This window comes from Xiphophorus couchianus, chromosome 9 (genome assembly GCF_001444195.1).
Source record: "Xiphophorus couchianus chromosome 9, X_couchianus-1.0, whole genome shotgun sequence".
Taxonomy (NCBI): Eukaryota; Metazoa; Chordata; class Actinopteri; order Cyprinodontiformes; family Poeciliidae; genus Xiphophorus; species Xiphophorus couchianus.
This window is the reverse complement of record NC_040236.1, coordinates 13,590,838-13,608,692: the sequence shown is the minus strand read 5'-3', so window position 1 is coordinate 13,608,692 and position 17,855 is coordinate 13,590,838. Positions and strand designations below refer to the sequence as shown.

Sequence of the window (17,855 nt, the reverse complement as noted above, 5' to 3'; positions counted from 1 at the left end):
GCACACACACACCCCTGTCATGTGGTGGCAGACCTACTGGCATCTAAACATATCAGTGCATTTTTGGACCATTACTGTCAAACCAGCATTACTAAGTCTATTAAAAGGCACACTTGCTGTACATATATTTACATATACATACTGTATCTGCATTTTTTGAATCTTTGCAAGGACTGCTCTAAGTTGCTTTTTATATTGACAGCATGTTATATTTTATTTTTATTTTGTCTACAATTGCTACTCAGTGGTGGTTGTTGTGTGTCTTGTCTCTATGCTGTAACTGTGAAATAATTTCCCTGCTGGGATGAATAAAGTAATTCTATTCTATTCTATTCTATTCTAAAACATGTTAAAGTATAGATGAATATTTTTAGAAGCCTGGAAAACACACACTGACTCAAATCTTTGTTAATCATGAACTAACACTTCATTAATGTACAGAATGGCTAATTTAAACATCCAAGAAAAGTGCTAGATTTCTGCTACAGTGTGTTCTTACATAAGAATCATATGCAGCTTGTTTGGTCTGACCTTTACAAACAAGCACAAGCAGCAGTTTTAAAGATAACTCCAGCACCACTGGCAGTCTTCTCTGCAGACAGACAGACTTCAAGACTACAGGGAGCTGTTTGAGTTTATTAAGAATAGAGTATTTCTTTATGTATCTCCCTTACCAGCAGCATGCAAATACTTGAGTTAACTTGCTAAAAATAAACTCAAATAAAACTAAACCGAATAAGTTAAACTATGACACAAATAGGAGGTTATGCATTGGTAGTTGTAAGAGAACTAGGGCAAATGTTTAGGAGATACAGACAGAGGAGTCAGATTATAATGGGGGAGGAAATTGTAGATCAGATCTTCCCTTATTTGCTGCATTGTGCAGATTAAGGGGATATAATTCTGTAACAAGCTTGATGAGCACAAATGTGAGTTAAATTGTGGTTGAAATTAAAACTATGTCAATGGCTATCCCTGTGAGTCTGTGTCTGAGAAGAGCCAGCAGCAAATAATGTGCAGAATCACACTACAAGTCTTTGCATGACAGATGATTAGAAGATGATTAGATCAGTGAGGAATCATACCAACATGAATCTTTCTCCCCCCATAACAACCATTCTGATGTCATTAACTTTTGAATCTTAACTAAATTAGAGGTTTGTGTGTTGACATTTATGGCTTTCAAACAGAGCAGCAAGCTTTCTGGCTGATTGCACTAACACGTCAGCTGATAATTCAGGAAGAATGCACATGAGAAGTTTGGGCAGCATTGTTCTCCAAATGACAAGATCTGTCTTCTTCTCCGCCTTCTTAATTATCTTTCTCGATTATAATTACACGTGTAGAGGTCTGCAGGGCAGGCATTGTGATGTTGTACTGTCTTCTGCTGTATCTGCAATTAGATGAAGTAAAAAAATAATAATGCAGGAGATACTGTACAGACTGCAGAGCTGATTTAAAACGACAGCATGAAAATGCTGAACAAGACCGAGTCCAAATAAAAGAGTATAAATATTTCTTTAAGTGTTGCTCATAACGAAGCCCATAAATAGCTGACACAGTTGAAGCTTTCTTTGAACGGTGAGTGACCTGCGGGTCCCTACACAGCCTTGCCATTCTCCCTTAATGAAGCAGATGAATAAATGATTTGAGGCATTGTCTGATCTCCCATCAGCATGTCTCCACGGGGTTACTAAAGACCCCAAGGGAGTGATCCTCCTGATCTCCCCCTTTATCCTTTAAAACACTCTTTTTTTTGTGTGCAAATTTTTCCTCTTCTGCTTTCTTCTTTTTGAAACATCCATCTCTCTCTTGCCACCCTCCACCTCTGCCTCCGTTCTCTACATCCCTGTTCCCTCACCATCTGTGATCTTAATCTCCTCTAAAACATCTTTTCCTTGACTGTGGGAGTTGGCAGATAGCGAAGGCCACCATCCAACTCTTACTGACTCATCTAGTCATAAACAACTGGTGGGTGGCAACATGCTGGTGGCCCTCTGGTTTCAGTTGCCTTTGTGACAGGTCATTTTTTTATGATCTCCATTGTTATTGTCCCAGTTATTGTTTTTCTTCCTCCTGCTTTCAGACAAGGGTAAAAGTGCAACTCTTTGAGTTCAGGAAATTTCACTCTCTAGGTCTGAAAACAAAGATGACAGTAATAAAAAGGAGAACCAATTGCTTTTTCATTTCATTGCCACTGGGAAATCAGGCAGACATAGTAATAAAGGGGCTATAATAATAAAGTTTAGGAAAAAGGACCTATGGCTTTCCATCCCCTAAGCAACCCACTAGCACCAGTCACTGTGGACTGTACAGTTGCTCAGGGTCATCCATATAACTGGAGTGAAGGTGAGAATGTGAAAAGAGAAGAATGGCTAGTCTCAAGACACAGAATGGAGAAATAAATCAAAGCATTAAATCTCCTACTTTACTGATGTTTACAAATATAGATTATTTTATGATCCACTTTTTACAGATTTATAGGGAAACCAAGATGAGACACTGATTTAGTGATGTCACAAATTGAGCTAAAACCAGATTTTCACTGTAAGTCTTTGGTTTTATATATCCTGCAGAAACTTCTTGCAATTGTTTCCTGACATTTTCAACCATTCCTCATGAAACAAATGGGATAACTATCAGGTCGGTTTGATGCTTTAGGTTAATATGTTCATACAGCAGGCAAATGTGATCCAAATCCAATTTCTTTGCCCATATGCGACCCACATCTGACTTTTTCGTGACTGCTGTCAGGTCAAGGCTTGCAAACAATTTTTTTTATCCTGATACTGGAATAATTTTGGCTCATATCAACAAAGACCTTGTTTCACTGCAAATAATGTCATTTCATCAAGGTGTTCTGAAGTTGTTTTCAGACCAAATCCTTTCATTGTTGGGGCACAGAACCACTCTCTGCTATGGTAAGTCGACTGTGTTTCTATGGCACTTGTGTGGTCGTAATAATAACTCAGAATGATTTCCAAGAACCGCAGTCATCTAGTCAAACTCAAACACTTTCAGATTTACAGTATATGCACAGATATTCAGAACAGCAGGCAACTTGGGGTTGCGGACACATCGACATGTGGCAGGAAGCACTTTGCAAGACGACTACTCTTTCCACTGAGCCACACCCGCCCCCAATGATGGCTGGACATTCCCCCGGTGTTTATACTTGGACATAACTGTTTGAACAGATTAACCAATTTCAGGCATCTGGAAACTGTAACCATGGGTGAACCAGACAAAAAAAGTATATTTTGCGAGTGTAAAAATATGTTTTCTTTTTGTGTGTATTAGAATTTAATTGTATATAAATTGCGAGCAACTTGTTAGAATGAGGACACTTATTTTCCCGCCGAAGAAAGGAGTGCAAGAAATTAACCTCTGTAAATTCAAACACTTACCAGAGGGTATATTAGTTTAGTGAAGATAGAGGATGTTGGATTGCTAGATCAAAAAAAAAAAAAATACCACGCAGAAAATCTCAGCTTCATTTGCAATGATGTAACTGTCGTGTTGAAAAGAGAAAACATTTCCGCATGATTTAGACCTCTTTACTTCGGCTTATTATGTTTTGTTATGACAATCCTAAGTTAATTTCACTACGATGCATTGGAGGAGGAAAAGAACAAAACACTGATGAATGAAAATTAAAGTAGAGATCTGGCTGCAGCACACATACGTTTTATCTGTTATTAGACAGAATGAAAAACATCATGCTAAATCTACCTGGCTGAGTAACTACCAGCCTCTCACTAATGAGGCTGTCAAAGTAGTCCAACAATAGGAGAGACAAAAGAGTCAGATGTGTGTGAGGACAGTTCAGGACCTCTTGACTCACTCAGTCAGCTTTTCAAAAACTTGGAGCTATGGTATGATTTAAACTTTTATAAGAAATTGTATTTTTACAGAAATAATTATGCGTTCCTCCTGCAGATAATCTAACTTAACATTAAAGAAGCTGGACTTTTAGACATAACTCTTTGAATTCCTTTAAAAATATGGGCCTTAACACCACAGTTGTGCAAAGAAATCTACATCTGAAAAGTACCCCTAGATCATGGTTATAAAAGGTCTATTAGAAAGCAGTCCTTTTATTCCTTGGGATTTCTTACGTTTTTAATGTTTTCTTCCTAGATTTCTGGGTTTCTATGGCCTGCAGCCACGGCGTTGATTTTGGTCTTTTCATTGCATTTTTCAGAGTGTCCGTGACATAATATATTTTTTACACTTTGACCAATTTATGACCTTGGAAAAGTAAAAGTGCTTAATTCAGTACAGTGAAGCAAACTGCTGGGATATTACTGGACTAAAAAGAGTTTGCCTGGGGTATTTTTCAACTCTTATGTCAAAGAGCCCAAGTCTTAAGTTTTTAAGTTGTTGGTTCAGTTGTTACAGCAGGAACATCATGTGCATAGACTATAGTTTTTGGCACAGTTGTCCTGGGCTCTCAGGCCATTTGCTGCATGCCTTTCCCTTCTGTCTTCTTCCTCTTTCCTATCAAATCACTGTTCAAATAAGGCCACTAGTGAAAAAAATCTTCAAAAAAAAAAATCCATTCTTACAGCCTGATCTTCTACATGTTTGCTTGTACAAATACAACCAATTTTATAGCGCGTGCAAACCTGTTCCACAAACACACAAACAGGATTGCATTAGCACTATGAAGAGAATAGCAGGCACAATAAATTTAGGGCCAACAGAGAGCATACGAAGGGAGTGTTGGGATTTGTTTTGCTCATCATTGTCATTTCACTCTCTGACACTCTTCATGAAGACAGCCAAAATTCTCATTAAAAGACAGCAGTTTGCACCACTTTTGCATGTGCATTTAATAGGATGCGCAAACTTTGTAGATTGCAAAAAATTAAATAAATAAACTGCTCTAAATTGCTCTTCTTAGGTCAGTCATAATTAGAGAATGACCCTTTATTCCTCCCTCAGATAAGAAATAAGGTGACCCTTTAAGACCGGCAAATATTCATAAGCCTGATGGAAGAACCATGCAAGCCATGTTGGTCGCAAACTGCACAAAAGCTGACATTTGCTAATTCTGTTAATTACAAAAAGGTGTTTTTTTCCTCTTCCTTTTTTAACCTAAAGCATCAGTCATTGCAGGGGCATGGTTGTATTGCTCATTACATTACAACACTGAGCAGCTATCTCCACATGAACATCCAAGTTAATGGGCCACAATAAAGACACCACTGTCTTCGTTTTATGGCTCAGTTTTCTAATGGCCTACTTGGGTTTCTTGAATGTTGTCTCACAGGAGTCATCGAGGTCTTTTTAAGATATCCAATATTCTCAACACACTCCTTCCTCCTGGCTCATGCCTCCCTCCATCCATTTTTCCACTCTTATCCCTATCCCCAGTCTTACATTTTTGACAGCTACAGGCAGCTTGCAGTAGCCCAGGGCCTTTTCTTGTGCCTTTGGTTTCATTAGCGGGCCCCAGATGCTTAGCTGCTTACAAAATTATAAAGGGCCAAAGCCAACCGCCTCCAGATGGGACCCATCTATATTCAGATGAACTGTTTCCTCGCAGTCAGAGCAAACCCACCCTGATGTCCTACAGTGTTGTCAACAAACTTGCTGACAAACACAAACACAAGCAAGTACAAACACATGCACGCATTTATAGAGCAAGCCATGTGCACACACCCAAAGCCACACAGGCAGAAGAAAACCTATACAGGCACACAAATTTGGGTAGCATTGCTCTATACAGGAACACAATAGCTTTTATGGGGCATCAAAGTTTGTGCTGTCAGGTCGAGCTTTCATCTGGCATTGTGAGTTGGACAGAAATGGAGGGGGGGATTTCTTTGGCAATTTTGCAAATGGTCCAATGGACATTTTCAGACATCAACACTATAAATATCTTCAAACACACAAAAGCTTCAGCTTCCAGTGATAGCTACAATTTTATACTACATCTGTTGCAAATAAACTTTAGATACTTGAAATACCTGCAATTTACTTGGCATTATATCGGATACATGACATGGGCAAATAGCTAGTATCACCTGCTAGGACTGAGAAAGCAAACAAATTATCCTTCTATCAATATGTCATACTTCCATCTCAGTTACAACAGGAAAATATGTAGGGTGACAAACTCTGCGCCAGGATTTAAATTACAGTCCTGAGTTTTGATGCGGTTCAGTTCCCCAAGATTTACGCTCCAGTTCACTACTTTCTTGTTTAAGGCCTAGAAAAATTTAAGTAAAAGTGACAGGAAAACAGCTTCAGTAAAATATTTACCCATTCCTCCTGTGTTCTCTCCTCCTCATCCCAACCAAATAAAACAAAGCAAAGGGCACAGATTTAAGTATTTTTGAAAACCCAGAGATGAACATGCGCAGAAGAAACCTGATAAAGGCAAAGGATTGACAGTTAATGGATATTGCATATGTGTGATGCAACTTTCTCTATGAATGTAATCATCAAGCTAGCAATCGTGACACTAAGTCTGTTATGTTAGGATAATCGTGTAACTACAATCCAAACTTCACCAAGACAACAGTCTGAAGGGAACAGTGAAGTTGTCTGAAAGAAAGGTCAGAGTAAAAGAGTAATTTGCCATCACCTGTGAGGTAATGTCATCAGTCCAAGTTCAAAAGCTCAACAAATTGAAAAAGTAGGCTGTCTCTGTTCTGGAGCCTCTGGAAATGATTGCTCAAAGAGGGATTCTTTATAAAATGAAGAATATCACATCCAACCCAGCGCATCTTCTCGATCAGATTGGTATACAGTATCTTCAGTCAGAGGGTTTCTCAGATTTGCTGTAATACTGTCCACTACAGGAGATTCTTCTTGACCACAGCCATCACTATTCTGAACAGTTCTGAATAAACTTGGATCATATACAACAATAATTACTTTCCCTTTATGAATCAATTAAATATGTTTGACTTGAATTGAAATTGTGTTTTATTGCATTACTAACACAGATATTTAGCTTTCTCTGCAAAATAATCTTAATCATTGAATACTTCTTTACAACACTTCTGTAATCTGTGACAGGTTTATAACAAACATATGTATAAGTATTTATTTAGGGCTCAGCTGGTTTTCAGTCCATAAAGGTGAGAGATTGGCTTTGCAGGGCTTGCATTGAAAATAAATAAATAAATAAATGAATTAAAAAATACCTTTAAAATGTTATTTTGGTAGACCATATTCAATGTGCTCCGTGGTCAACACTCCAAGGTGAGGTGGGCCAGAAATAGTTTTCTAACCTGTTCTGTTCAGACGTGTGTATGTTTTTAACAAAACCATCCAACGTTGAAATCTAGTGACCTGTTCTGTCCCAGTGCAATTCAGTATGATGTGTCCACTGTGTGTTAAAAGCACCAATTGACAGGATCCATCACAATACCCCTGACCTGTTGGGTTCAACCTGACCTTGAGCTCTTGATCTTAGATTTTTGAACCATGCACAAAATATATATATATAAGGACTCATCACACAATAGTGGCAGGTGTTTTATAATGGAAGCTTATGTAGTTTATGTATAACATAACTCAAGAATAAGCAGCTGTAAAATGTGTTTGGATTTACTGGGCTTACCCTGATAAAATATTTTGCCAAGTTCATAAGAACAGACTTCCTGAACAAGATGGGGTGAAGGTGGAGGTGAAGGCCTGCAATACTAAAGACAGCTTGGACTTACAGTATAGTAATCATCCGGCTGTTGGCTGCAGAAAAACTGCAACGCCTCACCTAGTTCATTATAAGATGACACAACCAATTTGTACCTCTGTCTACTGCAATCTACCAAATCTCCCTTGACAAAAGCATTTAGATTAGAGCGCTTTCAGAGGGAGGGCTGTGCTGACATGCCTACCCAGCCTGTAAAAGAGGAAATGAAGTGGCTTTTTAATTCTCCTCCAGGCAAACATAAAACTGTCCAGGTAAGTCATTTTGTGGGTTGAATGGAGAGTCAGGGGCAACGTGCCTCCCTGTCGTGATACACTTACTGTTTCATTGCAAAACTGGGCATATGTGGTGTTGTGCACACCCACAGACACACCTCGCATCCTTATCAGCCAGAAGATTATTAATCTATTTGCTACATTTTGTCCCATTATTTCCTCCACATAATCCTCTTTCACAACCTCTGGCAGCATACTAATGAGTTTCTGTGAACAAGAAACATGTGCAAGCTGTTGACTGATGCAGTTGGAGCTTCTCCCTCTCTTGTTCTTTATCCTAATTTGTTCTACCTAAAAGAATAAAGACTTGCAGAATGCATTGAGAAATGGAAACAGAAAAGTGGCCTTTCATATTAAAGAACAGTTCTTTTCTCTCAACTCTTTAAACAACGACACGAATGTGAACATTTTGATATTGTCTACTTTTTCTTAATTCCAGTCAGTTCCTTTAAGATGAAAAGGCAGTAATATATACAGCGTGTTTATAAAGTCCATCTCAAACATATTTTAACCACAAAGCCAAATGCAATTTATTTATGTTATAGACCAACACAAAGTGGAGTCTAATTTGGCTTTCAAATTAGCAAATGCAAATCTGAAAAGTGCAGCCTGCCTTTTTGCTCAGCCTCTCTGAGTTAATATTTTTACAGAACCACATGACGTTTTAGGCATGTCTCTACCAGCCATACATATTTCGATGTTTCAAAACAATTGGTTTAAAGTAATGCATTGTAGCTCTGGAAATGTAGCTGTTGGCTGTATGTTTCTGACTGCTGTTGTTCTGGAAGATGAACAACAACAGTTGTTCCAAAACACCCATCCCAGGTGTTTCGGAGCCCCCAACAGGTTTTCTTTAAGGACTTCCCTGTATTTAGTTTGATCCAACTGACCAGGTTCCCTGTCCTTATTGTTTTTGAAGCAGAAGTTTGTGGTTGTAATGTGACTAAATGTTAAAAGATTAAAAGGGTATAGATGCTTGAAAGCCATAGTCATTACCTTCATTTACTTCTGTCCTTACTTTAGTTTGGAAAAAAAAAGTCCACTTCTCCATTAGACAATGGTGATTGGGAGGGAACATCATATTTCTTTAATTTTAGCATCTAAAATGAAATCTCAAGAAGATTCACATGATTGTTAAAGTTTCCACTGCTAAATGAAATCAAGAAAGCATTGAGCCCCTTTGAAATTATCTCAGGTCTCATTGAAATGGAGGCCTGAGGCACAGTAGACTGCAGGTGTAATAAATGTGTTTCAGAACAACATGGCAGTAAAGCTTTTGAACAGAGAAAGACGGGTATGAAAAGACAGTAAACTGGTTTTAAGTTTACTGCTCAAGCTGGCCTTGGAAGCTGAGGAAACAAAGACATAACTGAAGCAGAACAGCGTCCTAAATATGAACAGAAATTGGTTTCTGTTTAAATTATCAGCTAGACATGAAAACAAATCAAGCGTTTTATTATACCACCAAAACACTTGTGGCTAATAGCCTTTATTACATTCAAAGGACACCATATAGGTAGGATTTGTTTCATTTCCCCTTATCTTTGGGGAGTCATATGCAGGAGGCCAGGCCATTCTCGTTTATATTACTTATGTGTATGCTTAGATTATGCATGTGTCTCAAAATCCAACCAAAGGACAGAGAGGTAAAGGCAAGAATTGAGACCACGAGTGTTTTCAGACAATAGGGTGGAGGGTCGCTTGGTGTTTTTCTGCAGAGGATCTGTTAAGAAATCAGTCGTTCGTCTCGGTTTTATTGCTCAAATTAACCAAGACGGTCCTTGTCCTGTTTGCCCTTAATTAACAAGCGTTCAATTCCCCTATTAATTAGCACAAGCTATTAGCTATTTTACATCACTCTTCATTTGTCGGCAATTAAAATGTCTATTATTAAAAGGCATGGCACACAGTTAATTGTGCAAGTGGCTCAGCGGCAGGCGAGGAGCCGAGCGAGATGCGTGCCGAACCTTAGGAGGAGTCTGCGAGGTCTGCTGTAGTTATCATACAACCTTTACATTTTGTTCGTCTTCAATTTGCTGCCTGACACTCCGTCCCATGGAGAGAAATCATCTCCCTCACCATCATCACACACTGCCCGTGTTCAGAGTCAGATGGCTCTGCTCAGCACTGCTGCAGTTGGAGGAAGGGAGGCGTGCGGTATAGGATAAGAGGTTTCTTTGAGGCTGACAAGTGCAATTTTCTTCCGCCACTTCAAGCCGTATGAGTAAAACATACAACAAATACAAGGAGATCTGGTTCATCTGCTGTGCTGAATGAGGTTTTTTTTTTTGTTTGGCCACTTTTATGACATATTTCCATAATAAACTGTATGATTATTATTTAGACAATTGCCTTTATTAAAAAGGGCTGATATGTTAGCTACATTTTGGACATTCTAAAAGTCAAGATGATACACAAGTCCCAGTTCTTAAGATTCATAATCATCCCATCAATATAATTATATTGTTTGCTTCATTTGGAATAAATCTGATTAAATTTTTTTTGAAATTGAGCAAATTAGATGCTACATATCTGGCTATGAATGGGACCTATATGTGCCAAAAGGTGTCTCGGGAAAAGATCCATTCTCAATTGGTACTATAGAACTAAACCCAACTTTTTGGATTTTAAGAAAATATTTTTGACTGTATAAGACTACTGTTTTGAAACTTAAAAAGTCACAACAGAGACAGAGATGATAACAATAACATCATGACATTAGCAAACTTTTCCACATAAATTATCACCATGAATCAAGTTCACATCCATTTGGATTTCTTTAATCAAAGGTGAGTTTTGTTTCGATGCGAGCGGCCTACTGCTGGGCATGAGAACATTTCTGTGGGAAATGTTTTGCCATTGACACACAAAGTACTGAAGTAACATCAAAAATCTATTTTCCATTCACCGCCCTTGCAGGTAAACAATGCAATTTCATATTTTACCAGATCGGAGACTCCTCTGTGAATGACAAAGGAAACCAATTCACTACATTTTAAGCATAAAAAACCTTTTAGAGTTGTTTAACTTTTCAAAAGATAACATACTGTAAAATGCCACAGACATATTTCAAATTGTTTGATATTTCCAGAGAGTTTACTGTTTTTGTGTGTCCATGTGTAAAGGTGTTTGATTTATTATCAACTACAACTACAATTTACTTCTGATCTACTTTCTGCTAAACTCTGATTAGTCAGAAGCTCCTCTTTTGAAAAACAAAATAAAACATCAAATCTGCAGTCAAGTTTAGTTTCATTATGCAAAGTAAAATAATTGCAGATGCTATATTTTTATTATATTTTCCTGGTTAGGTATACAGCCTAACCAGACTGGCTAAAATATCTGGACTGTTTATTCGTAGCACCTTTACAATCCATGATTGAATAAAACACACTGGCAACATCAAGTTTAATAAACTGCATAAGGAATAACTAAAAATTAATGCTAAAGTTGCATATTTGAACATATAAACAATCACTGAATTCACTGAGTCACACATACACACACACACCTTAGCAACCTAAAACATGAGCAGGAAGAATCACACAGACCAGCGGACATATCCAGCGTCTTCCTCTCACCTCTGTCTCACCTCTCCCTCTGCCAGAACTTAACAGGTGGCAAGTCAGAAAATAAAAAATAAAAACACAGGACGGAGCATTTCTGATTGACAGAACAATTACTGCAAACATGCACCTCGATGGGGAGGCAGACACTTCCAAATAGAATTTCACTTTGCTGTTGCATCACCTGCTTACAGGAGGGATTTCAGTCGAGATGCAAAAGCTACCAGACTGACTCACTGATTGACTGACTGTATGTGTGTGTCAGACAAGCAGCTGTGCACAGCTGCTCGTAAAATAAACAAAAAAAAACTGTATTTGGTTTTATTTGTTGTGCCCCATAATAAAGTGCAAGGGAAAAAACAGATTTACCCTTCATCAAGGTTGGTTGGTTCCAACTTTAGAAGCAATGTTTGGCAACTAATCCCCCCCACCCCACCCGTCTCTGACTGTTCATCCGTTAGCTCAGTTAGAGGTGAAGCTATTTTTACCCATACACCTACAGACTAAACAAAAAAGTGAAACGTTAATTAAAGGAGACACTCCAAATCAGTGTGTTTGATATAGAAATTATTGCAAATGTCCTCTTTGTAATTAAATTAGCAAGTAGGGTTTACATTTTTCTAAAGGTTTAAATAGAGTGCTTTTCTAAAAGGTTTAAAAACACACAAAGTGTAAATGAGTCGATTGCTGCATTTAGTTGAAGTCAGTTAGATTAACCATAAAACTTATATGATCAGCCTGCACAAATTGCAGCTTTAATTTCCTGTTCTTAGCAGACAGGAGTGGTATCCGGTGTAGTGTTCTGCTGCACAAGCCCATTTGCTTGAGTTTCCACATATTGTGTGCTCAGAGATGAAATAATGGATATCTTGTTTGTAATGGCTGGTGATTTGAGCTACTGTGGACCATTTTATCATCCTGAACCAGTCTGCCTTTTGTCCACCAACATCGCCAAGGTACTTTCTTGCACACAAATATCACTCATTGGATGTTTTCTTTTTGCCAAACAAAACTGAAATGGTTGCTTATTAAGATCCCAGTATACCAGCAGTTTCTGAAACACTGACCAGTCTGGTATCAACAACCATGACCCATGCGGAGTCACTTAAATTGTTTGCCTTCCCCAATCTAATGCTCACTTTCACCAACCACATCTAGATGCTAACATGCATTTTATTAGCTGATTCACCATGTACAGTGCCTGCATAAGCATTAAAGCAAAACTTATCAATTTTTAAATGGTTTATTCAATCTTTTGCACACAAACTAATAAAACAACCCATTATTACAGCCTATTTGTACAAATTCTATCACACTTTTCCCTTGTCTTTAATGGTTGATGTAGTCTCGTGCAACCTTGCTGGCCATTATCCCAGTCACAGCATTCTGGCCTCCAACAGCTGCATTACACCACACTCCCTGACTTTCTAATTAGCTTATCTCGGAAAATAAAGATCCTGAGCAATTCTTTGCTCTAGCAGTCTAACAACAAGCAGACCGCAGGGAGCTCGGTTGGCACTTACTGTCACCGAGGGGGCTGTTGTGTTCGACAGACTAGTACAAGAAAATATGGTTTTCTCTCTTTTCTCTGACTCAAACACTCACACTTTTTCACTCTGAATGTTAAGTCAATTCCCAGTTTCTAGTGCCGATTGGTATTTTTAGAAGTCACAATGAATAATGAATATGGTACTAATGTTGGTGCAAAGTAACAGCTCTGCTTGCATCCAGCTGTTCCTATATTGCGGTTGTCAGTTTTTCTTTTCCACAGCGCAGAATAAAAAAAAAAACCTTGAGATGAGTTTAGTTATCTGCTCATGACAACTTCATCATTAATTTGTTGCAAAGTTCAGAAAGTAATTCATTCTTTGCCTGTAAATCTTTTTCTTATCAAACATTCAGCCTGCAGCTGTGTTATAATGTGGGATGATACGGGCTTCCGGTGTCTCCTGGCTAGAAAAGTCATGAAGGGATGGACTGAAGGAAAAAGGGGATTGAGTGAGGGATAAACGATAGATCCCTCCACCTGTAGCAGTGAATGTCCCACTGGACTGTAATCTGGCAGTTGTCTCTCTCCGAGATGCCCAGCTTTGCCAAGGCAAGTCGAGCTCTGCAGCCTCCAGCACCAAACGAATCCGGAGCCCCAGGACATAAGGCACCTGCATGGGGAGATAAAGGCTTCATCTCCTTAGCTAAAACTGACGATCCTTTTGATAAAAACAGACATAAGGCTGGTGGGCGGTGGGGAGCAATGTCTTGCTGCTCACTCTCTCCACTTCTCTTCTCGGTGTCTACCTGTCTCTAATCTCTGTCTTGTTTTTTTGTGTTTTTCTCCTCCAACCTCCATGTCTGTCTCGACGTCTCAGCTTCCCTCCCTCTCTTCTTCGTTTTTATCCCTCCCGAACCTAAGCTGTGTGAGTTTGGACCAGACAGGTGAAGCTCTCCACTCTGCCACTTTTATTTCTTCCATATCTGTAACTGTCAAAAAGAAGATTGCTAGTTTAGGGAGCTGTCTGTGCTTTGTTGTGCTCATAGAAAGTCAAATAGAGGAGGTTGTGTTAAAAGCATCTTGACCACTTTCTGGGGACACACACAATGACAGCTGCGGTCTTGGAAGCCTAGAAACAGTTGAAAATAGCTTTACAAGTGCAAGAGACTTTTTGCCCCTTCGATGGCATGGTGCCGAGAGGAGTGGTTAAGCCTCCACTCCTCTAAGTTTAGCCTTTGGAGGAAAACAGAGTCAGGTGTCAGCGATGTTAGCTTCTACTACATCTACATAAGAAAATAAAGAGACATGAACCCAGAAAGCATGGATCCTTAAACATATTAGGGTTTATATAAAAGGATTAAGAACATAAATTGCAATTTAATATGCTAAGGTGCTTTCAACAGGTAGGGAGAGTATGTACTCTCCTATCGAGACATAGGTTTTTAGGCGGATCAGAGTTCACTTTTTTAGTCCGTTTTGTAATTCAAATTTATATTCTCACCACCACCTAAACAAATCGAACTTTCTAGACAAACGAATTAGAGTCTGATTCAAGACTCTAATTCCGGGCTGGTGTGAATGCACCCTAAAAGAACATACAGATGGGTTCATAAAAAATGTGCTAAACTTATAGAAAGTAGTGATTAACCTAATAAATTGAAGTAGGGATTTTGGTTTCCATCTTTATATGTAAAAAGTAAATGGGCTTGTCAAAGTCATACTTATCGGCCAACTCGTAAAGTTGTAGAATTTATACTCAGAGGTACAAATTAATCACAAACCCCAGAGTTATATTTACAGATTTTAGACTAATAATTCATAAATCAATACATTTTAAAAGCTTGATCTGACTTGGAAGTGATTTAAATTAATCTATGTTTTGTATCCAACGTAATCTAATCAGACTTCATCGCTACAGAAGTCCAAGTTGTGACCCTGACTGGACCTCTGCTGTGCTTCAAAAGCATATAAAACAGAACTGTGTCTCGGCAAAATTTACAGTTTGCTACAGTTAAACTTTTCACTGAAATTTAAGCCATTTGTCAGAACAAAACAGTGCAATTGCTGTAAAAGACTCAGGTTATAGATTTACTAGTAAAAATCAGGACTATTTTAAGGCTGCAGTCTCTGTTCCACACAAACTCAACAGCTGAACCAGACCTCTATACAGAAGCACTTCAGCAGTAGAAGGAGTGGTCCTTTCACCATCAGCAAATATGATTACATCAACAGCACGATAAATTGCCTGGATAAAATAGGAGATTCCAGGAAACTAGGTTGGGGAAGAATATTCCAGATGCCTTTAGATATTCATAGAGATTTATTGTACATAGATGTCATATGACATAGACATACTCCTGGTTCTGTAACAAACTATCAGAGCAACTACTTTCATCAGAAAGATAAAGCAAAATTCAAAGCATATTATTCTCTGAATAAATTGATGGAGCAAGCAGACACAAGGAGACACACTGAATCTAAGAAAACAGTCATACCTCCGCACGAGCAAACAACAGACAGCTGTAACTAAACAAGGAATGAAAACAAAGAGAGCAAGGAGGTTAAGTTAAGATGCACCACGCTGCACTGTGCTGTACTGCAGACAGCAGTTCATTTTTCCTGACTACGGTGTCGTGCCCATTGTCTCTTCCTATTAGCCTGCACCCGGCACGCCATCGTCGGCGTGCCGGGTGCCACAGCTCAGGGTGGCAGATGCCTGCCGCTTTTGCCGATGCCCTCCATCAACCGATGACAGATGTCAGGGCTCCTCTTGGATGGCAACACTTCATCATGCTCCCTTGTTCTCTGCCCCGCTGGATACACCAGTCTGCTTGGCAGACACCGTGCCCAACCTCACTGCACCATGCCCATTCCCTCCTGCCCCACCTATTCATTCACTCTCACGCGTGCATACACATCTCTGCATCCATCAGTCAAGCGTTATTACATCAGACAGCCATCAGACTCCAAACCATAGGATCACATGCTAATGCACCCAGATGCATCCAATCTGGAAAGCTAAAGTTTCGGTTTATGAGGTGAGCTTTTGTGTGTGCGTGTGTGTGTTTGTTAGGGAACATGAGAGTAAACTAGTTCAGAGACATATTTCAAAGTTGGAAAAAGTAATATAAAAAGACATAACTTCTGTTTGTGAGTTATTAAAAAAGATAAAAATTACAAAATGCAAAGTGAGATGTGCAAGATGAACATTTTTACTTACCATTTTGGCCTACTGGTAGACTTGACTACAGGGGACATGCCATCTCTGTAGAGACTCTTGGTCTTTGAGAAGTTAACCACGTTGAAAATCACCCGCTGAAATGAAACATAAATTAACAGATGATTTAAAAATGCATTATTTTCAAATTAAAGTGTAAAGTAATTCAGCTAATGTAGTAAAAACATGTTTGGAAATCGACTCAAATACAGCCTCAAAACTTTAATTTGATGAGAACTAATCACTAATGTATCAATTCTTCTGTGTCGTGGGAAGTGACTAATGGTATTAGAAGATTTTTACACACAGAGACCTGAAAAGTTTGGTGTGCACTTGTTTTCAACCTTCTATACTCTGAGAAGACTAAAGTTTACAGTTGAACCGATGGCTTTGAAAATAATGGAATAACTAAAGATAGATCTATAAGTCTGTTAATCTCCCTATAAATCCACATGTTCTGTGAGACCTCTGAGATTTATTTGAGAACAAAACTGAACAAATGGTCCCATGAAGATGAAGGTACACAGCAGGCAGATGAGGGATAAAGTTGTGGAGAAACTTAAAACAGGGTTAAGTGATAAAATCATATTCAAAACTTTCGATGTCTCATGTAGCTCTGCTCAATCTAATATCTGAAAGTGGAGGGGGAATGGCACAACTACCAACATACCAAAACACAGGCCTCCACCTAAACTGACAAGTCGGGTGAGGAGAGGAATAATCCCGAAACAGTAATAAGGGAACTAGTAACTCTGTAGGACCTACTGAGATCCTCAGCTCAGATAGGAGAGTTTGTATAAGCACAAGTCTATCAATTTTCTAAAATAAAGTGTGGCAAGAAAAAAGCAGGTGGCAGAAAACCATTAACACGTTAAACATAACACAGATTTTAATTTGGTAAAAATCTGAAAACTGTGTACAAGTACTTTTACAAGGTACAGTATAGTTCAGAAGTATTTTTTTATTATTGTTTTCAGTTTGCTACAACTCATGTCAACTTGTGGTACCTGAAAGAAAATATAACTCTATAATCTACTCTATAACTCAGTAGAATTGTAGAGTAGTTGTCACTGCCACCACAAAAATAACCGCTGGCACAAAAATCATGGCACGTTAGGATTACATTCTAGAAATAAGTCAGCTTTAATGTCCCACAGATGATCCCATGTTGTGGAAGCAAAGTTTCTGATAAAAGGCAGCAGCTCAGGAGTGCCAGTCTTTAATCTGGGAGGACATTATGGTTCTCCCCATAGGGATGTCACCTGGCCAAAAAGAAAAAGCCTGGCCTGGAGCACAGCGGATGGCCGTCTGGCTGCAACCCTCCTCTGGGTGTAAAGACTTTGTATATAGCTAGAAACTTTGGAACAGATCTCCCTCACTTCCTTCCTCCCACCTCCAGTTTGATTAGGATCAGGACAAGTGTAGAAATGTGTGGGAAGAAATGAATCGATTTATATATTTTTTTTAAGCAGTCAAAGAAATGGCAATGGTAATGCCGCGGTGGTGTAAATGAATCCTATTGATGGGGCATATCAAATTACCAACTAAGTCCAGGTGGTGGAAGTTAACTGGGTGCTACTGAAATCCTATTACAAAATCCCCCACCCTGTCTCTCCCTCTCTTTTCTTCTCCTCCCCCT

The 17,855-nt window shown here is 38.9% G+C and overlaps 1 protein-coding gene across 4 annotated transcripts in view; it reads right to left on the bottom strand.

Annotated features, from left to right (window-relative positions):
* agbl4 (AGBL carboxypeptidase 4) overlaps positions 1-17,855 on the bottom strand; it is a 461,529-nt gene that overhangs the window by 171,258 nt on the left and 272,416 nt on the right. For all 4 annotated transcript variants that reach the window (XM_028027774.1, XM_028027772.1, XM_028027773.1 and 1 more), the window contains one exon: positions 16,220-16,314. In XM_028027774.1, coding sequence (XP_027883575.1) covers positions 16,220-16,314 — 95 coding nt within the window. The remainder of the gene's footprint in view (positions 1-16,219; positions 16,315-17,855) is intronic.